Here is a 25,339-nt window from a genome sequence, read left to right as displayed (position 1 = left end):
CTTTACCCTGTAGGTTAACATGCAAGGTGAAAATTAACACTTTAGAAAACTAAAAAAAGAACTATACTCATGCATATATTTTACAAAACATACTTGAAATGCATTCCCAAAAACACCAAATTTATAACTGATCTATGTATTATGCATGCAGACTACATTCATGCACGAAAAGGGAAAAAATGGGGATTTGAAGTGTGTTGGAATGTGTACATCAATCAGTTTATGTTACATTTCAATATTGGTGCATTTCATTATTGCAGTGGTGTAAAGTATTTGAGTTAATGTAATAATGTGCTTACAGTTTTTTTCAATCGCTAACAAGCGCTTACCCATACTTCAGATACTTTTTCTGAACTCTTAACACAGACTCACACCTACAAAACACAATTGGCCAAATGGATAGTTTTCTTCTCAAAAACACATTTTGTTAAATATATACTAACTCTTCATTTCAAAATAGAACACATCTTTCTCTGCACACACTAACTTTACCAAAACACTGGAAATCGACTCGGTTACTAACGTAACCTCGGTTCCCTGAGAGGAGGGAACGAGTATTGCGTAAGTAGCTTACGCTATGGGAAAACTCCTTTTCTCGAGAATATTGAAGTCTTTATGTAAAACGCATTGCAGCTGCACAGCTGACAGCAATGAACGAAGGCAGCTCGGTCATTGGCTGTGCTGCGGCAACTTGCTCGAACCAATGACGGGGCGACTCTGAATGCGCGACCAATGAGCGCGCTTCGCGCCCGCGCGCGTCAGAGCCCGCCAAGATGGGCGTGGCCAAGAGCTATATATTGGGCGCCCCGTCATGAGAGTTCTTTAGGTTAAAACGACTGAAGCGAACTAACCAAGCACAAGCACGGCAGCTTACGCAATACTCGTTCCCTCCTCTCAGGGAACCGAGGTTACGTTAGTAACCGAGTCGTTCCCTTTCGAGAGGTCTCTCCTATTGCGTAAGTAGCTTACGCTATGGGAACACCATGCAAAACGCCGTGCGTGCTGAACTTCGCCTTATGATAGCCAGAGGCAGGTGCCTGAGCTAAAAAAGCAAAGTTATCATCCAACTAGCCGGCAGAGGCGAGCTTTATATTTGGGAAAGAATACAGAGCGGCTAGAAGGCGCTCAGTGTGACACAAGCACATACATAATCTAGATACGAACTCGTAGTTCAACTAGCATCATGCTGATAGTACATTGGAATGCAGTGTCGGGACCTGTAGGTTGTAGAACCTGATAAATGTGGACGGTGAGGCCCAGCCTGCCGCCGCACAAATATCCTCGATCGGTATCCCGCTCGACCATGCCCAGGAAGAAGCCACACTCCTGGTGGAGTGTGCTTTGACTCCCCAGGGGCATTGAAGTCCCTTAGCTTCATAAGCCAGCGCTATAGCTTCAACTATCCAGTGAGAGATTCTCTGCTTTGAAACGGCGGAACCTTTCGTACGGCCGCCAAAGCATACAAACAGTTGTTCTGTCTGTCTGAATAGGGCAGAACGCTCCAAATACACTCTGAGAGCCCTAACGGGGCAGAGTAGATTAGCGTCGTGTTCGTCTGCTGGGGACGATAGCGCAGTTAGGGAGATAACCTGTGCTCTGAAGGGAGTGGTGAGCACTTTAGGAATATACCCATGTTTCGGTCTAAGGACGACCCTGCAGTCGTTAGGTCCGAATTCTAGGCAGGCAGCGCTTGTCGAAAGCGCGTGCAGGTCGCCCACTCTCTTGACCGAGGCGAGTGCCAGCAAGAGCGCAGTCTTGAGCGAGAGCTGTTTAAGGTGCACGGTTCGGAGTGGTTCGAACGGAGGCCCTTTAAGAGCGTCTAGGACAGTAGCTAGGTCCCAGATCGGCACTGAGGGGGGGCGTGAAGGGTTCATCCTCCTAGCGCCCCTTAGGAAACGAATAATTAGGTCGTTTCTTCCCAATGGACGTTCCATTACAGGGTCGTGTGATGCTGTGATGGCCGCCACATATACTTTGAGCGTGGAGGGGGCGCGGCCCGCCTCCAGAAGCCCTTGTAGAAAAGCGAGTACGTTCGTAATCTCGCATGTTTCAGGGTTCAGGCCCTTGGCATTACACCAGACACTGAACACTTTCCATTTCTGGGCATATAAGCGTCTCGTGGAGGGCGCCCGCGCCTCAGCGATGGTTTTTAGTGCTCCGCTCGTGAGGTTCCTGGGAACCCGTTGAGGGGCCATGCATGAAGGGCCCACAGATCGGGGCGGGGATGAAATATCATCCCGTTGGCCTGACTGAGGAGGTCTGGCCTCAGTGGAATCGGCCGTGGTGCAGATTGCATTTGCATCAGATCTGGAAACCATGTTTGGTTCTTCCAGAGTGGGGCTATCAGCAGCACTGCGTCTTTCTCCTCTCTGACCCGACTGATGACCTGCGGTAGCATCGCGATCGGGGGAAAGGCATATAAGGGACGGCTCGGCCAGCTCTGGGCGAGCGCATCCATGCTTTTCGTGAAGAAAAGAGGGCAGTGCGCGTTCTCCTTGGAGGCGAAGAGGTCGATCTCCGCTTTGCCAAAGGTTTTCCATAACCAGTGAATCGTCAGCGGGTTGAGAGCCCATTCTCCTGGGAGAATTTTGTCTCTGGATAGCATGTCCGCCCCCTGGTTCAGGGCACCTGGCACATGCGCTGCTCTCAGCGAGTGCAAGTTGTGCTGGGACCATAAAATGAGTCTCCTGGCCATTGAATGCATGGAGCTCGACCTGAGTCCACCCTGGCGATTTATGTACGATACTACCGTCATGTTGTCCGTTCGGACCAAGACGTGTTCGTTTCTCAGCTGTGGGAGCAGGGCTCTGAGAGCCAAAGCGACCGCTTTCATTTCCAGACAGTTTATGTGTAGGCGCTTCTCCGGGTTTGACCAAAAGCCGGAGACAGGCCTGCCCTCGTAAAGGGCCCCCCAACCTATTTTGGAGGCATCTGTCGTTATCATCTTTCTCCTTGTGTTCACACCCAGACTCACGCCTGACTGGTACCAGTCGGCGGCTTTCCAGTGCGTCAGGGCTTTTATACAGCCGTGGTTCGCTCTGATTAAAAGGTGGCCCGAACGCCACGCGTGAGTAGGGACGCGGCTCTTGAGCCAGCGTTGGAGAGGGCGCATATGCAACAATCCTAGCTGGAGTACGGCCGATGCTGAGGCCATGAGACCGAGCATCCTCTGAAACCGCTTGACGGGGGCGAGCGCGCCCGCCCTGAATGATGTTGCAAGGCGCCGGATGGTGAGCGCGCGCTCTGATGAGAGACGCGCTGTCATTTGCATCGAGTCTAGAACTATTCCCAGGAAAGAAATCCTCTGGCTGGGAGATAGTATGCTTTTTGCAAAATTGATTCTTAGACCCAGGCATTCTAAATGGCTGATAATCCAAGATCTGTGTGTTATTAACTGACTCTCTGATTGTGCTAGAATCAGCCAATCGTCGAGATAATTCAGTATTCGCACTCCCCTTCGCCTTAGGGGGGAAAGTGCTGCATCCATACATTTCGTGAATGTACGGGGAGCCAGGGACAGGCCGAACGGAAGTACTGTGTACTGGTACGACTGTCCCTCGAAAGCGAATCTCAGAAACGGCCTGTGATGAGGCGCTATTGGAATGTGAAAGTAAGCATCTTTCAGATCCACTGAGAGAAACCAATCTCCTGGGCGTACTTGCGCGAGGATATGCTTGGTTGTTAACATTCTGAACGAGCGAATCATTAGTGCTTTGTTCAGGTGTCTGAGATCTAGGATGGGGCGGAGACCGCCATCCTTTTTCGGGACGAGAAAATAGCGGCTGTAAAAACCTGCCTCGCTCAGAGAGGGGGGAACAGTTTCCACAGCACCCTTTTCTATTAGTTTGCGCACCTCGGTGCGTAGAACATGTGAGCACTCTTTTCTCACTTTCGTCTCGACCACAGTCGTAAAACGTGGTGGTCTGCGAGCGAACTGGAGCGAGTATCCGTGCTTTACTATATTCAATACCCATTTCGGCATATCTGGAATATTTTCCCATGCCGCTGCGTGTACAGATATGGGCTGAATACAGGCTAGGGGCGGGCCGCTGTGACGCAGGGACCCGGCCAGCGAATCGCCTGAGCTCATAGCTCTCAGAGGCGCGGGCGCGCGCTGAGCAGCTGAGTGAATGGGCGCGTGTGTGATTACAGCAGCGCGCGCTGTGTCTGTAAAACTCGCAGCCTGGGCTGGGGTTGGGTTTGACACTGTAAGGACAGTGTTTATAAGTGGGGGTGCATAAACAGTGGTAGGCACACGCGTCACTTTTATAATGTTTCCCGCTTTTACTGGGGATGAATTTATAACTGTGTGAACAGTGCTTGTGTGTAGTGGTGCGTACATGACCGTAGGCACGTGATCTACATTCATGGGGTGCGCAGCTTGAGCTGGGAATGAATTTGGCACTGTTTTGACAGTATCTGGGAATGCACACCTTGTGGACATGTGAACCCTTAGTGACACAGGCAGAAAAAGACTCTTTTTGTGTTTTCTGTGCGTCGCCGTAAAAACGGCGTTTGTTTGCAGGTGAGCGAGCTCTGTGACTGGCCCATTGACTGCTGTATGAACATATCCAGCCGCCTGTAAGGGGACTGGGTAATGCTTGAGCTTTTGCAGAGAGAGTGGTCCGGCTTTTGCGAGACACGCACTCTCTCTTTTCATTCTTGTGGCTAGGACGGCTTTCGAGGCTCGGGGTTCAGCACAATCTTGGGCCGAGGACCCCGTCGCTCAGAAGGCGGCTTGCGGTTGTGAGAGCGCGAGCGGCGTCGAGCGTCAGCCTGAGGCGCGGGCTGAGAGGCGGTGGGGGCTGTTCTAGCCCGCTGCGGCTGCGGCGGCCTCTGTCTGCTCTGCGATGAGCTGGAGCGCTTGGGCAGGAAATGCCGCATAGCTTGTGAAGCATTCTGGGCCTCAGTGAAGCGTTCGGCGAAACCCTTAACCGCCGGTCCAAACAGCCCGCTGGTGGAGATAGGCGCGTCGAGAAATGGCGCCTTATCCGCGTCCTTCATCTCAGTCAGAGTCAACCACAGATGGCGCTCGAGAACAGTCAAATTAGCCATGGCACGGCCGATAGACTGGGCGGTGGCCTTCGTGGCTCGCAGGGCTATGTCAGTCGCGCTGCGTAGGTCCTTAAAGGCTTCGGGTTCGGGGCCAGACTCGTCCATAGAGCGGAGAAGCTTGGCTTGGAACACTTGAAGTACCGCCATAGAGTGAAGCGCTGATGCAGCTTGGCCGGCGGCGGCGTAGGCGCGACCGGCGAGAGCTGAAGTAGTGCGGCAGGGCTTCGAGGGGTGGGAAGCTTTGGCTTTCCATCCGGTGGTGGAGGGCGGGCAGAGATGATTGGCCACGGCCTCCTCGAGGGGCGGTGTTCCCTCGTAGCCTCTTTCCTTCGCGCCGTCCACAGAGGAGAGCGAGGAAGAAAAAGAAGGCTTTAGGCGCGCAGAGTGGGGGGCTTTCCACGACTTGGTGAGTTCGTCGTGAACTTCCGGGAAGAAGGGAGAAGGCCTTTGCCGAGGGGCCTGCTGGCGCCCCTGCAGAAACCACTCATCCAGTCGGCTCCGGGTTGGTTCTTCGGGAGAAGACCAATCGAGCCCGAGGTCTTCCACGGCCTTAGAGAGAACGCGGATAATCTCGCTATCCATGGTGGAGCCCCCGCTCGCGCTAGCTAGCGTCGACGGGGCGGGGTCGAGAGTGGAGCCCGGCCAGTCGTCCGATGCAGCGTCGATTGACAAGCTGTCATCCATTCCCCCGTCGTCCTCGGACGCGCCGAAAGTCACAAGGCCCACCGCTCTGCTAGAGGGGTGTGGGTCCGGCTGGGTGAACTGAACCGGCGGTGGGGAAGGCAAGAGCGGCGGTGAAGCACGCGGAGACTGGCTCGGCGTGACGTCACTGAGCTCAGGTTCAGGAAGCCTCTGTGAGCGGCGCTTTTTCTTAGTGCGCGGCTCGAACAGAGGGATGGCGGCGATGGGCTCGCTCACGGCGAAAGCGGCGAGGCGAGCCCGCAGTGCGGAGAGACCCAGGTCGTCACATTCGGGGCATCCGCCCTTGGTCAAAGCAGCTTCTGCGTGGTCCCGGCCCAGGCAGCGAGCGCAGATGATGTGACGATCCCCGTCCGGGAGAAGGTCTCTGCACGACGCGCAGGAAGGCATTTGAAACAACGCCTTGGAAAATTTGCTCTTTTACAAGTGTCGCAGAGCGAACAGATGTAAATACTTGCGTGAGCAGTACGCCGGATGGCTCAGTAGGATCGCGTTAGAAGGCGGCTGAAGGTGCCGACGTCCTCGTAGCAAATCCCGCTGGTATGCTTTTCGACGGCGAAGCTTCAATAATCCGGAGGATCCAGCGAAGAAGGTGTTCGCTGAAGGAGATTAAATCTAAAGAACTCTCATGACGGGGCGCCCAATATATAGCTCTTGGCCACGCCCATCTTGGCGGGCTCTGACGCGCGCGGGCGCGAAGCGCGCTCATTGGTCGCGCATTCAGAGTCGCCCCGTCATTGGTTCGAGCAAGTTGCCGCAGCACAGCCAATGACCGAGCTGCCTTCGTTCATTGCTGTCAGCTGTGCAGCTGCAATGCGTTTTACATAAAGACTTCAATATTCTCGAGAAAAGGAGTTTTCCCATAGCGTAAGCTACTTACGCAATAGGAGAGACCTCTCGAAAGGGAACTGACTCAGAATGAAATTATTCTGTCAAAGAAAAACACTTGTTTTCACTTCACAAGGTACATGCAGTCAATCAAAGTACACCAGGTTTCAAAATACTGGCTATTGTTGACATTACAAAAACTTCATAGACTTTTGTGTTTCAGTTTTACAGGTATTTGCATACAAAACATGCAATCCACCGTTTTTACACTAAATGTCTTGGTTGGGAACTGTATGTCCACATGTACTGTAATTTTCACATTCAAAAGCATTCCAGTAAAAAGCAAATCATTTTTTTTTCCTTTACTGTTTACCAGCCTCTCTTAGTGAAAGACCGTGGTTGATTACATGGTCAATGATAGTGGCAATTTCATCACTGATTACTGTTCTTGCAGCCCTTGGAATGCCACCACCACTCATTCTTACACCTCTACCTTGCCCTCTCCTTGGGCCTGCTCTTCTCCCTGGCCCTGCTCCTCTCACTGCACATCTCACTGCACATCTCACTGCACCTCTCACTGCACCTCTCACTGCACCTGCACCTCTCACTGCATCTCTCACTGCATCTGCATCTCTCACTGCATCTCTCACTGCACCTCTCACTGCACCTGCACCTCTCACTGCATCTCTCACTGCACCTCTCACTGCACCTGCACCTCTCACTGCATCTCTCACTGGATCTCTCACTGCATCTCTCACTGCATCTGCACCTCTCACTGCATCTCTCACTGCATCTCTCACTGCACCTGCACCTCTCACTGCATCTCTCACTGCACCTGCACCTCTCACTGCACCTCTCACTGCATCTCTCACTGCTCCTGCTCTTCTCCCTGGGCCCCTTGCTCTTACTCTTTCTCGTACAGACATTACAGTGTTTGTCTTTTTCTGTTTCTGTGTCCAAAAACACAACTCCTCAAAGTCCTCCGTTTACTGTATAAGTGTCAATGTAATAGAAAAAATAACCCCTGCTACTGAGTCTAAGCCAGACTGGAATCAGCTATGGTTGGCCCAATTTACACAACATAAATCAGCTACGGTGTGTCAATTATTCAATTGTTTGTTTATAATCAGCTGAGATATATTGTTTTTGAACTGATATAATTGCAGAAGCAGGTGTTTTTATACTGTATCTAAGGTTTGGAATATTGTTTTTGCTATTGTGGGATGGTGTGTGTTAACATTTGTAAATACTACAAAAACAATCCATAATTTTGTTGGGAGGTATAGCTTGTGTGTTAAGAAAATGTAAGCATTGTGGAAATGTGTTCACTGACTGCATATTGTGTGAAAAAGACATGAAATGTGTGAATGGTATGGCCACAAAAGACCGATTCTGTGCTAATTGTGTTTAGAGTTTTGAAAATGTGACAACTGGTTGGACAAACGCTTGTTAGCGACTGAAAAAAACTGTAAGTACACTGCTGTTCAAAAGTTTGGGGTCGGTAAGATTTTTTATGTTTTTTTTAAAGAAGTCTCTTCTGCTCACCAAGGCTGCATTTATTTGATTAAAAATACAAAACAAACCCAGTAATATTGTGAAATATTATTTCAATGTAAAACAGCTGTTTTCTATGTGAATATAGTAAAGTGTAATTTATTCCTGTGATCAAAGCTGAATTTTCAGCATCATTACTCCAGGCTTCAGTGTCACATGATCCTTCAAAAATCATTCTAATATGATGATTTGATGCTCAAGAAACATTTATGATTATTATCACAGTTGGAAACAGTTGTGCTGCTTCATATTTTTGTGCATACCGTGATTAATTTTTTTCAGGATTCTTTGAAAGTTCAAGAGAAAATCATTTAATTAAAAAATAAATATTTTGCAGTATTATAAATCTCTTTACTGTCACTTTTGATCAATTTAATGCGTCCTTTCTGAAGAAAAGTATTTATTTCTTTAAAAAAAAAAAAAAATTCGTATTGACCCCAAACTTTTGACCGGTAGTGTATCTTTTTGGCTACTTTGTACTTTGAGTATCAAATATATGAGAGCTTTAGCGTAGGTTCTACCAGAAACACTCTAATGCCACGTCATTACTCATAACTATGAGGTCTGGCCAATCACTACTTGATACTTGAATATGAGTGCTGAACAACCTCTTTTATTACAGTTGGTGAGGCTGACGTTCCTCTCCATCCTCCCCACCTCTGCCAGGTTGGTCCCTGTCCATGCGTCTGGGATGGGCCGGAATCTGCTTCCCCCAGGATATGGATTATGGACGGGGCCTAAGCCAAAGAACTTTTTTATAATAATAACTATATATGAATCATTGTAGCTCGCTACCATCTGTTAATACTTTATGGAATAAATATTATGTAAACGTTCACTTTTCCTCTGAGTCTTTCTGGTAGAAATTAGCAACTTTTACTCTCTACTTGACTACATTTTTGAATAAGTATTCTAATACATTTGTGATGAGTAATGCAATTACTGGACCTGACTTTTTCTGCAGTAGTTTATTTCTTTTACAAAAGAAGCAATATCGTCATCTTACTCTTTACTCTTTACACCAATGCAATATTAAAGTAATTTTTTTTTTAAAAAGTATGAAGTAATAATGGATTTCATGGACACATGGTCCATAGAGTCCCACTTATTACTGATTTTAAGTTATGCGAATATTGATGTTCATCCAGCAAGAGGCTCTAAACACACTATTTTGTGTCTCAGACTTCAATGGAAGTTTATGAGAGAAGTTATGTGTGATTATACATCGATATGACTACAAAATAAAAATAATAATACAAATAACTATTAAACAAATTAAAAAAGAATATTATTACAATTATTATACACGAATATCTCACCGTAAAAATAGGGGTATTCAAGAAAAAAAGTAATTTCTATCAGAAAACCTTTTGTTGGCATAAGCTGGTTTATAAGCACTTCTAAAGTTTGAGAAGTTTGTTGGCATATGCTGCGTTCCCAAATGCACATTAAGCAACCCAAACTCAGAGCAGATGTGGAGATGAGTTCATGTGGAGCAGCTTTTACTGTGAACTGAGCTGCTCCAAGACACAAAAAACTCCGGTTCATGAACTCCTTCCGTGTAACACAGTGTCGAACTTCACTCTGAAACACGCAGCCCATATATTTACATAATTAAATCACAAATTTTGGGATTTGTTAAGCACGCTATGCCACATCGCAATTAAATTTTACTTTTAATTAATCACACAGCCCTAGTTTTAATCACTGTCATTTTTATCTTGACTAGAAGCTCAGCTTCTCTTGAATATTTTTTTCAAATTGCAAATTACAAACACCAGAACAAAGTAAATTACACATAAAGTACACATTCTGACATTGATAAGTGATGTTGTTTCTTCACTCTTGAGAAGCAGCAGTCACCACTGATCTGCATATATAAATGTGAGAAAGGCTGTTTGCATGTGTGTGAATGTGCAGAAGTGTGAATCCACTGATGTGAAAGGAAATAAAGGAGGGCATGGAAACGATGGTACAGGTGGACGCAGAGATGACCGAACAGTGACAGATAGATGAGCCACTCTCATCTGCCCTCTTTCTCACTCCCTCTCTTTCATGTCTTCGAGCTGACGCCTCTAACTAGAATCACTTGACTGGTGATAAAGGGCAGGACAGTTGGATATAGAACAGTGTTGCCAAGTCTGTGGTTTTACACTGTTGCCACGGGTTGTTTTTGTAGTCCGCGGATTGAAGCCCCCCAATCCCCCCTCCCCGGAATGCAATTTTTACCCCTCGGAAACATGATTTTGTACCAGGGAACGCAACTAGGATCGTTTTGACAGGGATTGGATAGTTTTGATTTAGCATTTGGGCTAGTTTTGTTGTGCAGACCTGGCAACCCTGATATGGAGCGAATGAACAGCCACCCACTCAACCACACACATACACAGAGGCGTCGCAATAGGGCAGGCAAGCCAGGCCCAAAATTTAATGGGGCCCCTAGGGCTGATCATTCAAACAATCAGTAATGTTAATATAAAGACGCAGTAACATCTCTGCATCCCCCTTGGTAGGGCCCCTTTCTCGTTACGCTGGTTATGCTTTTACCGCCTCGCCTCAGCAGCCTTTTTCAAACTGGAGCAGCGCTTACTCGCGGTAAAAAATGCATGACTTGATTTGTTAAACGTGAAAAGGACTTATCCGTCTGGCATGGCCGCTCGCTCTAATGTTAACCTAGATAAATGAACACTATTATTAGGCGCATATCCAAGTGATTACTTGCATTTTCCTATAAACAGTGGAAACCACTTAAAATACTCCATTTCTGGCCACACATAAAAGAATAATGCATCAGTCGCAACTACTTTTATTTGTGTTAACTCACAATAACAAGAAAAAGTTGTGCTTTTGTAAAATAAATTTGTGCGCTCTCATGGTCTCCGTGAACTGGTGCGCTTCTCAAAAATAAACAGAAACACAGCGTATAGTAGCCTCACATACATGATAAATATATCTGTATAAAGCTTGAAATGTCCACTTTTAAACAGAAAATTTTGAATCGAAAGCAAATATCATCTGATTATGTAATCCGTATGAAAGATGCATAATTTCTTTCTAAAGGCGCATCCACTTTACAGTGGAGATGTATGGAGATATGTTTGCAGCCGACACTGGTGTTTTTGGGGTCCTTGAGATGTTTTGACATGCCCTGACATTTGTGCTTTTTCAGTTGCTTATAAACATTAGTGGCAAAGTTGTCATTACACTCTATTTAGCACAAACAGGGCTACCATAATATGTGAGCAACATGTATGTACATGTTTGTATTTTTGAGAGAATATTGTTTATTGCATGGTTATTGAAAAAACTAAAACTTAAAGTTTCTGAAATAAGGCCACAAAACACATACTAAATATGTGTCCACAAGACTTTTGCCTAATGGATGTTGTCGCCTAGAGTTTTTGCTTCAAAATAATCTGAAAATCATCCTGCCTAATCATTTACACAAAACAATACATTGATTAAAATTTTGTAAGACACTTTTTGCTTGGAAAGGCAATATGCGGGGTGGGGAGCGTGATTCACACCTGAGAAGACAATGAACGCATAATGAGCCACATTATTAAAATGCCTCGTTGTTTTTTAAGACATATTTATTATCATTAGCATGCTTTTGCGGCAAAATTTATGCATACGCTTGAGCGCAGAATAGGCTATATTCCTCCATGCAAGTACTTAAGCAGAAATTAATACAAACGTGAGATTAGTCGACTAATTGCTTAAATGAATGATTAATAGTCGACTAGAAAAATCTTTAGTCTATGGCAACTCTAATCAATACATTTACTATAGTTAACATTATTTAATTAGTAATTAATATCCAGCTCTTTACATTAAATTAGTTGAGTTAACAATTAAACAAAGATTAAATTAAGATGCTCACTATATATTTCCATATAGCATTGCTTGTTCCACCACGCAATGACTGTTTTTAAGGTGACAATCTGTTACACATTTGAAAATTTACTGTATCTTGAAGATTGTTGTATTGTATTGTATCTTCTGTTATAAAGATGAAGATTGCACATAAGCACATAAAAATAAGCACATAATGTTGTACAAAATAAACAGCTTATGTTCTGTTAGATGTTCTGTGTTTTGACTACTATTTGAATTTTGTATAATAATATCTCTAGGTAATGAAGATATATTAACAAAATCGTATATATTACATTTAAAACATATATAAAATACATAGATAAATAAATTTTGCCTGGGGCCCCCACTCAGTGTTGGTTTGCCTCTGCACATACACTAGGATTGGGCTTGAGATGTATTTAAATACACAGAAGACAGCAGCTCCATCAAAGTTTATAATCTTTTAGGGAAACAATCATCTGATCACTTTGTTCAGCAAGCTTCATAATTTGAGGCATCATTTATGTCAGTAGCACAAACAGTAGAGTGCAACAGTCAGGTTCCGGAAGTAAAAACTCCATTATTTTTCTCCATAGGGAAATAGATTTTGAACGATAACTTATAAACCCTTAAAGACAGACCTACTGTGAGCTACGAGGTTATTCATCAATCACCTTATTTTTAAAATAATCTATTTTAATAGAGGAATTCCTGGTGAAAAAAAACAACATTACCCATGATGCTACAGAAAATTACTCCAATCAGAGAGTCAAAAAAGCAATAGATCTTGTTAGCTCCACCCACTCCCATGAAGCACTGCGAATGGCGTAATCGAGTCAATATCTTTACACTCTTAATAAACTTAATGTTTAAATATATATGTTTTGCAAAACACTTAAATATATTGTTTTTATATATACTGTATAATCAACAATTGTAAATGAGTAGTTTTATGTTTCCCCATCATTTTTTATTCGATTATGCGGTTCGCAATGCTTCATGGGATTGTAGTTCTTTCCCTCAATAAAGATGTTAAGTACACAGTCTTTTACCTTTGTATTTTTTTCCCGATTTTCAATTTTTTTGCTTCAAATCAAAGTTTGTAGTGTTGTGATTTACCTCGTAGCTGATTGTCTTGGTTCATGGCTTATAATACTTTTTTTAAAATCCCTATGGGAAAAATGAATGGAAAAAAGGGGGTGGGCGCTAATGGACTCTATACTTACACTTAGAGGTTTGTTTCTATAGTAACAGTGATGTGTACTCCCTACTCAGTTGATGTATAAATTGAGTACTCAAGAAGACGAAATGAACAAAATGCTCATCCCTAATCTACACACACAACAATAAATACACAAACACTCATATAAATGCAGAAATGCATGCACTAAATACAAACTCACCAGAACCCACACACACATGAACATTTAAATGCCAGGTAGATGAGCTTCAGATTGACCTTGATTTTAAAGTGGATTAAAATGTGCATATGTGTCACATGACATCCTAGAAGGCGCATGTGACGATGCGATGGCACACCTGCCCTTTTGATGACTTCCACCATGTTGGACGGAAAGTAACCCACGCGGTCATTTCCTGTGCGGTTATCATGGATACAGCCCTTCCATCGTCCATCAGAATGCTGCTCCAAGACCTGAGGAGCAAACAGACATGTTGCAGAATGTCCCTGAAGTTAAAAACAACCAATACATTGCACTGCACCATGCAACAAAACTAAAATAGTTTTGGTTTAAAAATGTTCTTTTGCCAATTATTATTTTATTGCATTAACTTATGTTAATATATACAGTAGAACCTTATTGTATAGTCTTACCAAAAGGATAAAGTTATAAAGACTATTAGGTCGAACCTAGTTATGTCTTACACACTACTGTTCAAAAGTTTGGGGTTAGTAACATTTATTTTAAAATATTATGCTCACAAAGCCTGCATTTATTTAAAAAAAAAAATAGTAATACGATTGTTGCAACTATTTTATATTGTTGTCACGAACACTCGGTTATCTTTGATTTTTGATTATTTTTCATGGACTTTTAGTTTATCTTCTGAAGTCCATGAAAAAGAATCAAAAATAACTGAGTGTTCGTGACAATTATAATATAATTTTAGAATGTAATTTTTTCCTGTGATGCAAAGCTGAATTTTCAGCATAATTTTCTTCAGTGTCACATGATCCTTCAGAAATCATTCTTATATGCTGATTTACTGCTCAAGAAACATGTCATATTAATATCAATGTTAAACAGATGTGCTGCTTAATATTTTTTGTGGAAAACAGGATGCATTTTTTTTTTCAGGATTCTTTGATGAATATAAAGTTCAAAAGAACGGGGTTTATTTGAAATAAAGATCTTTTGTTACTTTATAAATGTCTTCACTGTCACTTTTGATCAATTCAATGCATCCGTGCTGGATAAAAGTATTAATTTCTTTCAAAATAAATCATACTGACCCATACTTTTGAATAGCATTGTATATAAAGAACCACTACTCCTGCATAAAAAAACATGTGCATGACTGTGTAAAGTCTAGTTAAGCTTTTAAAAAATGCACAACTTGCTACTTTGTTACAGTAAAATAATTGCTTCTTTACCGTGATGATGTCGCCTGTTTTAATGTTGAGGCTTGTAAGGTCATAGTTGTTGCAGTAATCCTTCAGAGCCCTCACTTGCATAGCAGCCGATGCATCTGTTTGCAAGAACACACGCACGCACGCACGCACGCACGCACGCACGCACGCACGCACGCACGCACGCACGCACGCACGCACGCACGCACGCACGCACACACACAAACACACACACACACACACACACACACACACACACACACACACACACACACACACACACACACACACACACACACACACACACACACACCAGTGATTTCAGAAAGCCTTTGACTCTACCTTTCTGTGTGGTTTTATGTTTTCTCCCAGTGTACCTCTCAGCATCTGTTTGATCTCCTTGCTGGCTTGGGTAGTGGTGAACTGGTTAACAATATCCAGCGCTGTCTGACAGAATGTGTTCCTCACCCCAGCACTGATACCACTCTGAAGAGAAAAGCCAGAATACACATTCACATGGTACAGAGTGATTATTCTGACAATACAGACATGCACACATTCACGTACATGACGATCATTAACATACCAGCAAACTCCCAAACACAATATTTTATTCAGCAAGGACGCATTGGATTGATTAAAGGGGGCAGTGGAAAACATTTAGAATATTACAAAAGATTTCTGTTTAAACTTTTTATTCATAAAAAAAATCCTGGGCGAATCCCACAAAAATATTAAGCAGCTGTTTTCAGCATTGATTATAATATTTTTTTTAAAAAGTGCAACAAATCAGCATATATGAATGATTTAATTAGCTTTACCATCACCGGAATAAATAAATACAAATATTATAAATAAAAGAGTTAATTTTAAATTGTAGTAATATTAGAATATTACTTTTTTTTATTGTATTTTTGATAAAATAAGTGATCAAACAATCTGTGGAAGAGTGGGAGTGTTTTGGAAGCGGTTCCAGGAGGAGAGCATGTGCAGGGAACCAGAGCCCGTCAACGGAGAGCCTGGCCACTCCCTATTAAGTCCTATTGTACCGAATTTTGGTTGTAGTTCCACCAGAGTTCCACTGGGGGCGATCACCCATGAGTGCAAAATGAATGGGAGTCTATGGAGCTGGACGGATAAATTTGTCTCTTTCACCCGATTACCGTTGAGAAATCTCAGATTTGATTGTAGGTTTTGCAAGTTCAACATGGGTTATAGGTCGAAAGTTGAATGAACAAGTACTTATGTCCTTTCGATTTCTTACAGGTTGAGTTGTTGTTGCCCATAACACGCTAGCATTCTGCTAATGAACACTGATTGGTCAGTGAAGGACTGATTACGACCAGAGATACCACTTGATGGCATCGTGGCATCCGAAGTGGGACCAGAATGTGTGTGTGTATTTTCGGGGTGTGGTCTTTTAAAACAACAAAACAAAAACTCTTCTAGCACGTGTATTTACCTGTGTCAGCTGTGTTGTCGTTGCCTCGAGAGAAAAGAAAGTGCAGAGCGTGAAAGCACCAAAGTGACTGAAGGATTGCCGTAAAGCAGTATCTCTGGTCTTACGATGTATAAGACGTCATTGACATTTTAAAAGACTTTTTAAAGCAAATAAGTGACTCTAAAAAATCTAACACCCAGCAATTTCTTTGCATCTCCTTTCGAATACAACATTCAAATTACTAGACAAAAAATGAAATCCTGAGAAAAGTGCATTTTGAGGGGTATAGCTCCATTGACCTCCATTCATTCTGCACTCGTCCTGTGAGCGCCCTCATATGGAACCAGAGTGGAACTGCAACCAGTTCAGAAGCCGGAAGTTTCCTGAGAGTGGAAGTTCTCCCCTTATTAGACATTCTCTGGGGGAACTGAATGGTAAGGGAAATGCCTCTGGTTAATGAGAACTAACAGGTGTGTGCACTTTGCAGTGAGTCCAGAGACGGGTGAAATGGAGCGGCGTAAGTGCATAGAGTCCCTGCCTGTGAAGTGAGTGTGCACGTGTAAGTGTTGTATACAGAAGTCTGAGTTTCAGCTGACAAGCTCTCCTGATATATTTTTGAATTTGAAGTGTCTTTATATATTAAGTATTTTTGCGTATATATTTTATATACAAGCATATTAAAAAAAAAATTAATGCTTGTCATTGGTGGCAAAAGTTATTGTGGAGGACACCACATATAATATAATGCATATAATAATGAAATACTCACATCCAGCAGCAGTCGTACAGCCTCGATTTTCCCACAGAGAGCAGCTTCATGCAACGCTGTGCCTGATTTAGTCTGTCGGTTTATATCTATACCAGCCTGGATCAGTAACCTGAACACATACACACACAAAACACTTTATAAAAGCATGTTTTTAGTTAAACACATAAAAAGGCTCTCTTTCACAACATCATTCTAACTCGTACAAAGTTTATCAATATGAACATAAAAAAGAAAGTCATAGTCTAAAATAGATTTTTTGCACTCTTATTCCCAGGGAAAGATTATTAAAATAAAAAATTGAAGGGGTCCAAACTCATCAAATGTAAGTATTAATAAGTAAATGTAAGTATTAAAGGAGAGCTATTCATATTGTTCTACTAGAATAGGTTTTCATGCTTGAATGTTTAAAAAACTTATTTTTTTCATATATTTTACATCGTTGCAGCACCTCCCTTCCCAGTCTGTCTGCAATTCTCTGTTCAGTTCCCGTCTCTATGAAGCCTCTCCTTCCAAAAGCGCAATGTGCTCTGATTGGTCGGCTGGATCAGTGTGTTGAGATTGGTCAACCGCTACAAGCATGTTTTGGAAATGTCATGCCCCTTACCAACTGCGCGCACTACACACTACTAACACAGCTGACCCAGGCCTTATCCTTTTTGTCTGTATGCCTTAGGAGGGAATTATTTAAATGAGGAATATTGTGATGTGTTCGTTCCCGGAAAACTACAATAGAGACATTTCAGGGAGTTCAGAAACAGTGCACATTGATATAGACAATAAGTACCTTTGGAGTGACTTTAAGCTGTGTAACTTTGCAGACATTTTTCATGTTAAAACCGGAACATTACACACTAAAGGAATTAAAAAAATGTAAAAAAGCATAATAGGACATGTTTAAAATATAATAATTCCTGTATAAAAGTGAGGTAGATGAACTGTGGCCAGGACAAGGGCTTGCTTGCTTCAGATTTGTGCAGTGATTCAATCAATTGGAGGGCTGTACAATAGAGATTTACTGGTCAGATTTGGCCTTTTATAGGGCGGCAGTGGCTCAGCGGTTCATGTAGGTTGTCTATAAACTGGAAGGTTGGTGGTTCCATCCCCGGTTCCACCTGACCAAGTGTCGAGGTGTCCATGAGCAAGACACCAAACCCCAACTGCTCCCGACGAGCTGGATTGCGCCTTGCTGGCTGATGCCGTCGGTGTGTGAATGTGAGGCAATATGTTAAGTGCTTTGGTGGCCATGGGGCTGTTGAAAGCACTATATATAAATGCAGTTCATTTTTCCATTTTTGTTGAGAAGCCGTGGTGTAGGAACTGATGTCCAGGATGGGCATTTAAAATGTGTCTTTCATATCTGTCAAACCAAACACAAATTCATACTGATCCACACGCAGCCTAAAATGTGTAATGAATGATGAAATCACTAATTAACGACATGCGTCACTAGGCAGTGACGGCACTGTCCATCAAAAGGAAAAACGAGGACACTCGGTTTGAATGTGTGTGTGTGTGTGTGTGTGCGAATCTAATGAATGAAGCCTCCAGGGACTGATCGGACACCCCACAGTGCCTTTCATTTCTCCCATCATCCCCGATCCCTTTGCTCCTGACCTGTCTTGCCACATCAGTCATGCAACAGAGACAGTTTTGTGTCACTGAGCTAAATGCTGTGTCAGGATTTTGTGCCATCAATGTCTGTCCCCTTTTAAAGAATTTATTACTGCTAAATGAAAGCAATATAAAACAATTTCTCATAAACATCCTCACATAACCTCTTCATTTGCCAGAGTTTTTGCAGACTTTGCATATATTCTAAGATATATTCTTAAAATAAAAAATGTAACCAAATATATTAATGATATTCAAAAATATTGATGATAATTGTGTTCTCATCAACAAGTCTAATCAGTGGACAGTCTGAGAAAGTTGTAATATAATCATCCCAAAGCCTTGATCTGACTATAGGACATGTGCAACATATGAGCATTTTTATAATGTCCTCACTTGAATGATGTGGCAGCTAAAAAAGCCCATACAGTTCAGTAAAGATAGGTTGACTACAACCTAAATGACAACTTTACAGCTGTTTTTACTTCAGCATCCATGCTGAAATAAAGTGGTAAGAACCAAGTCATCATAGTTGCAAAGCCAAGAAGTCCAGTGAGCACCTACTTGATGATTTCGATATGTCCATTCTTGGCAGCCAAATGTAGCGGGCTGATGCCATTGGGATCGGAGGGCTTCGGTTCTAACATAGCAGCACACATGTTACTGCTAAGGAGCAATTGCACCACCTGTAGAACACATAGAAAACATGCATGCATTCACACACAGCTTAAACAGGTGTGTAGGCCTTATCCCAGAACAAAAAAGCAGACTGTGGTAATACCGTAGTAAAATTGTTATGTAATTGAAAGATACTTTGATATATACCATGGTTACTGGATGATGGCACATGGTATTTGCACTACCGGTTTGGGGTTAGTTGGGGGTTTTTTAAAAGAAAGAAAGAAATTAATACTTTTATTCAGCAAGAACACATTAAACGGATTAAAATGAGTGACAGTAAAGACATTTATAATGTTACAAAATATTTCTATTTCAAATAAATGCTGTTCTTTTGAACTTTCTATTCATCAAAGAATCCAGATTATTTTTTATCATGGTTTCCACAAATATATTACGTGGCACAACTGTTTTTAACATTGATTATAACAAGTAATGTTTTACTGTATTTACAATAGTACTGTTGTAAATAGTAGTAAAACAATTTACAACTAGTAATACAATATTACTGTATGTACTGTATTTATATCAAATTAATGAAGTCTTGGTGAACATAAGAAACTTATTTCAAAATTAAAAAAAATCTTACTGACCTCAAACATTTGAAAGGTAGAGTAAATGGTACTTCAGTGAATTAATCGTTTCAACTACAAAAGTGCATTAGGCGTTTAAGTTTTTTATTCATTTGTATTAATATGTACAACTATACAACAAGTTTTTTTTTATGTACGTACACTTTTTTTATAGAATAGCATGCAGTATATGACTGAAATAGGTATCCTCAGACATGACACCTGTCTCTGTGACGGCTTTAAGCTCTGTGAACAGCAAAAACGAATTTGATCGCTATTGCTTAGCCAATCAGAGAACTTTGAGGCGCTCACCGCCTGTCAGTCACTTTGAGCGTTCGGGTAAGCTGACAGGTTTGCTGACATGTTTTAAGAGCAAGATATTTTGGAGAGAGGGAGTGATCTAATTTAGATTCTGAGTGTGGTTGGAAGTTAGCGAAACAGAACATCACTTACAGCAACTTTAACGTAAAAAATTTGATTCATGGCCTAAGAAATGATCTATTCGGACAAATAAAACAACAGGTCAGCAAAACAATATGTAGTATGTCTAATAAAACAAAGATGAATAGTAAAGACTAATTCCCTCAATGACTCAAAATCATTTCGTTCTAAACCCATATGATTTTAATTCTTCCATTGAACACAAAAGAAGGATTTTAAACTTCAAAGGGATGCCAAATACCATAAAAGTATCAAACTCAGAAATTCACTTATGGACTCATGTATAGTGCAAGACGTCTGAAGTTGATAGATTTATGTGAGGAACAGATAAGTCATTTTTCAATGGATCTACCCAAGCTTTTCTTGGAGTGTTTATGAGCAAAGCAGTGATTCATTTGTGAACGAATCATTCTTTTCAGTGGAATCTCCTGAGTGAATTGTTGCTCCACTTCCCAAATGTGGGTTGCGTTGGATAATTTAGGCAGCAGACCTGTTGCCTCGCTGCCTTATCAGGCAGTGACTTTGTAGGCGCACGAAGATAACTCATGACGGTTTAATGATCTACAACAAAATAGAGCAAGCTTTGGCAATAACTAAGCAAATATTTAATTTCTACAATGAAGGCATCTCAGGAGACTGGAAAAGATGCTAACATTGGATTTGGACGTGCCTTGATGCCTTGCAGCCTCAGAAGGCAGCCTTTTTAAGTTTTCGGACACAGCCGTGGATCGAATGAGTCGTTGACAAATTTAGACTGATTTAGTTCACTGAAGGATCTCAATGGTTAACAATGGTTGCAATGGTTAACAGGTGAAGATTATCAGTGTATAATGATTACATTGTGCTCTGTTTCTCACACAAAACTATGGCTAATGTGGCTTCATAAGATCTGAAGTAAAGTGTACATGGACATTTATAATACATTTATGGTTTTTTTGCATGAAAGAAGAGATTTTAAAATATTAAATGAGACAACAAATAGAGATAATAATCAAATATACATAAAAACAAACAAACAAAGACATTCATGCATAAATAAATATATAAATAGGTGATTTGGAACGATTAAATAAATAATAATAAAAATACAAACATACATAACGTTGCTTCCAGTTGCATGAAAATAGCATCCAGTACAATTAAAAAAATCTCCTTTTGTTCCACGGAAGGAAAAAAGTCATACGGGTTTGGAGCAGCGTTTAATTGTAAATAATGACAGAATATTAATTTTGAGTGAACTATACCTTTAACAAAACCCAAGTATGAATAAACTGTTATGAAAGAGTCTCTTGTGCTCATTTGCAAGCAGTGGAAACCGGGGTGTGAGCGCATGTTGGGCTTCCTACTGTACATTTGGCTGAGAACGTGAGAAGAGGTGTAGTTCCCTCATTCCCACTGGGGAGCACCGCTTCACATCCATCTATCACAAACCCCTGCGTGCACACAGAGAGACACACACAAACACTGTGTAACTAACCGTGACACGTCCAAATTCGCAAGCCAAGTCTAGAGGGGTTTTCCCAGCGTGGTCTCTGAGGCAGGGGTTCGACTGATGTTGGAGCAGCATCTCACTCTGCAAACACACACAGTGCGGTACAGTGAGTATGAGTGTGTGTGTGTGTGTGTGTACAGCATGTGTGCATAAGCATGCAAGTCTGACTGTTTAAGTGCATTTACTCACTCCTTCATAATGACCGTGTTGTGATGAGAGGTGTAAAGGGATCTGTCCCTCATCTGATTGGCTGTTGACTGATGACCCTGCCTTGAGCAGCATTTTCATGGGCTCACATTTGCCCTGCCAAGCAGCATAATGTAAGGGCCGCATCCCTTCAGAAAACAGGAGGTAGTTTGAATGAGAAACATATTTCACTACCATTCAAAAGTGTGGGACTATGGAAGCTTGTTTCCTCCACGGAATAAAACTATTTAAAAGACAATTAATTTTTATCTCGCAATTCTTACCTTTTTTCTCACAATTGTGAGTTTACATCTCGCAATTCTGACTTCTTTTCGATTGCGAGTTAAAAAAAGTCATAATTGAGAGATAAAAAAGTCACCTTTTTATTAATTTGTGGAAACAAACTTCCATAGGGGACAGACTTTTTTTAGATAGAAAATAGAAAACAATTATTTTAAATGAAATAATATTTACAGTTTCAACTGCATTTTTGATCAAATAAATACACCCTTGATTAGTAAAAGAGACCTTTCAAAAAATATTTAAAACTCGTTGTGATTTTGAACGGTAGTCTATTTTACAGTAATAACTGATTCATCTGTATATTGAGTAAATACTGTACATATACATATGAGACAGTTAAAAGGTACTGTGTGTGTTTGTACCATTCTGGTCTTTGATGTCAACGACGGCTTGTGACTCGAGCAACAACGCAATCAGCTCCACGTTACCATTAAGAGCAGCATGATGCAGGGCAGATAACCTATAAAACAAAAGCACACAAACACAATATGCATTAACCATTTGACATAGAACCGGCAAAAAAAATAAAAATAATAATAATTCTGCACAGGTTTCTAGGAGGGATACCTTTGAAATAGATTTAAATATGGTAAGATATTAAAGTAGGAGGTATCTCTTGTATAATAAACATTCATATGGCAAAAGAACTGAGCCACAAAATGACTCAAATTTAATAAAAGGTGTTATTGTTACAATAAGAGTTGGGTTTAAATTACAATAACCTGTTGTATCTCAAATAATATGGAAGCCAATTTCTGTCACATAAGAAACAAAAGTCATGCTTTGGTATCCTCATTATTGTCACGGTGTGGGTTTTGTGTCTTGTTATGTTCAGTGGTTCCTTGTCTATTATGGCGCTTTTCCACTGCATGGTACGGTACGGTTCGGTTCGGTACGGCTCACTTTGGCGCTTTTCCACTGCATGGTACGGTACGGCTCGGCTCGGTACGGCTCACTTGTGGCGCTTTTCCACTGCATGGTACGGTACGGTACGGCTCGCTTCGGCTCGCTTTAAATGGTACCACCCCAGTTGAGGTTCCAAGCGTACCGTACCGATACTAAAATGTGACGTGGAAGCACTGTAGATCACTGATTGGTCAGACAGACAGAATCGTCACTACCAGCATCATTGTATTTGTGAGACCCGCTAGATTTAAATAGCCAGTAACAGCCACCGCTGTAGCACCTGTTTTAAAACTACTTGCTTGACTTGCTTGAAGAAAAAAAACGTCCAAAAAAGAAATGGCTGAATCGTCGTCAGTGGACGAGAAGCGCAGACGTTCCTCTTGTTGGTTGCCGAGGAGCGGATAAACTATAACGATCAGTCATAATCCCACCCACTTTGAAGTGGTACTAACTGCAGTGGAAAAGCAACCGAGCTAAAGCGAACCGAGCCGTGCCGCGCCCAGCCGAGTCGTACCATGCAGTGGAAAAGCGAAGCGAGCCGAACCGTGTCGCGCCGAACCGAACCGTACTGAGCCGTACCGAGCCGTACCATGCAGTGGAAAAGCGCCATTAGTTATCCCAGGTGTTTCCCATTAACCACGCCCCCTTGTTATCTTGTCTAGCTCGTTTGTCCCTGATTATTTAAGCCATGTGTTTTAGCCTCATCTTTGTGAGTTCTTGTTTAATGTTTGACTGTTAACGCTCGTGTTGGTTTGTTCCTGTTCTTGAATCCTGTTCCTGAGTCCTGTCTGTTTAGTTTGTAGTTTGTTAAATAAAGCGTGTGCTGCACTTGGATCCAGCCTCATCTCTGCTTCAACCGCACGACGTTACAATTATGATGTCAAAGTCATATTATCATTGCTTTATATGAATTAATGTTACTGAATATTTTTCACCTTTATTTGGTACTAAATCGTTTAGCATCTGTCATTGTAAACTTCCAACCAGCGACCTATTAGAGATTAGATAGATATTACTATGGATTCAAAGACAATAGAAGTTCAGGCAGTAGAAGACAAAAATACTGGACTACACAAAATCTGTTTTTGATTAAATTTCTCTCAAAGGCATTAATTTATCTCAGTTAGAGACAGAACTGTGCGTGTCCTGAAATTTGTAGAAATTGCCCCTGTAATCACCTCTACTGCACTGTTATTGATACCAATTAGAACATAGACAAAAATAATGAAATTTGATGTTGAAAAACCTGTATTCAACATGTATTTAAAATTTAACTTTAAGTTAGTTTAGTTAACCACTTGCAAATAAAATGCAATTAAATAAGGAAAAACTAGCTCATGATGATGTGAAGATCTTGTGAGTAGAAACAGGGAGTGAATGACATGCATTACTATTCTGCAGAAAATCTTGAGGTTAATTTGTGTGTACTAATTTCTAGGCCTGCTATGGTCAACATATCTTCTTCAGAACAGCCTATATGTCCTCATAATACCCAATCCTAATATATCAGATATTATTTCCAATCCAAGTGCTTCAAAGTGCCCATATTTTGCTATTTTACAGGTTGCCAAAAAAAAAAAAAGAAGCTATATCTCATTCAAGCTATTCATCACAGCATCACCTATTTTCTCACAGTGTTTGAAATGGTTTGATCCAGTCTCTCTAAACCCCACCTTTAAGAGAGCCTACTCTGCTCTGATTGGTCAAATGGCCCAGTCTGTTATGATTGGTCTGCCACTTACAGCGCGTGTAAGAAAACCAATCATTACCATATCTGAATTTTGAAATTTGTTCAAACCCACATAGGTTCGAGCAGGACTGGAATTACTGACGACTCGTTCTAGACAGTTCAGTATTGGTTCTTTCTTTTGGGAGACAATAACTGCTTTTATCATGCACTTTGTTCATTGAAACTTTGATGACCTTTTACATTCACAAACAGTTATATTACACACTACTATCCAAAATAGCATAATGGGGCACTTTAAGGCTTATATGCGGGACTTTTTAGAGGGTCCCTAATCTGACTTCATTGCATCTCAACTCTGCCACTTTACTCCGATCCCTCACTGTCTAACTGAGCAGGAGGCTATGACCTACTTCCATGAGTAAGAGATTTTTCTCTGCCAGAGCCCCAAACCACGTGTGTACACACACACACACACACACACACACACACACACACACACACACACACACACACACACACACACACACACACTATATCTCTCTACTACTAGCACACTGCAGCATTCTAATAACAACACACCTCTGCTTTAGCTGTAATCTGCTCTGTCCACTAGCTAACTTAACCATGAACTCAAAATAGACTGCATGGTACTGATATCATCAATCA

General features: G+C 41.8%; 1 protein-coding gene across 4 annotated transcripts in view; it reads right to left on the bottom strand.

The window, feature by feature from the left end:
• LOC143714228 (caskin-1) overlaps positions 1-25,339 on the bottom strand; it is a 60,226-nt gene that overhangs the window by 13,198 nt on the left and 21,689 nt on the right. For all 4 annotated transcript variants that reach the window (XM_077205308.1, XM_077205306.1, XM_077205307.1 and 1 more), the window contains exons 3-10: positions 22,440-22,537; positions 21,778-21,923; positions 21,574-21,669; positions 18,970-19,091; positions 16,795-16,903; positions 14,962-15,070; positions 14,609-14,703; positions 13,534-13,648 (exon numbers count right to left, since the gene is read on the bottom strand). In XM_077205308.1, coding sequence (XP_077061423.1) covers positions 13,534-13,648; positions 14,609-14,703; positions 14,962-15,070; positions 16,795-16,903; positions 18,970-19,091; positions 21,574-21,669; positions 21,778-21,923; positions 22,440-22,537 — 890 coding nt within the window. The remainder of the gene's footprint in view (positions 1-13,533; positions 13,649-14,608; positions 14,704-14,961; positions 15,071-16,794; positions 16,904-18,969; positions 19,092-21,573; positions 21,670-21,777; positions 21,924-22,439; positions 22,538-25,339) is intronic.

Source organism: Siphateles boraxobius, unplaced genomic scaffold, assembly GCF_051911475.1.
Source record: "Siphateles boraxobius isolate OS27281-9 unplaced genomic scaffold, OSU_SipBor_1 53, whole genome shotgun sequence".
Lineage (NCBI taxonomy): Eukaryota > Metazoa > Chordata > Actinopteri > Cypriniformes > Leuciscidae > Siphateles > Siphateles boraxobius.
This window is presented reverse-complemented; position numbering and strand designations above follow the sequence as displayed.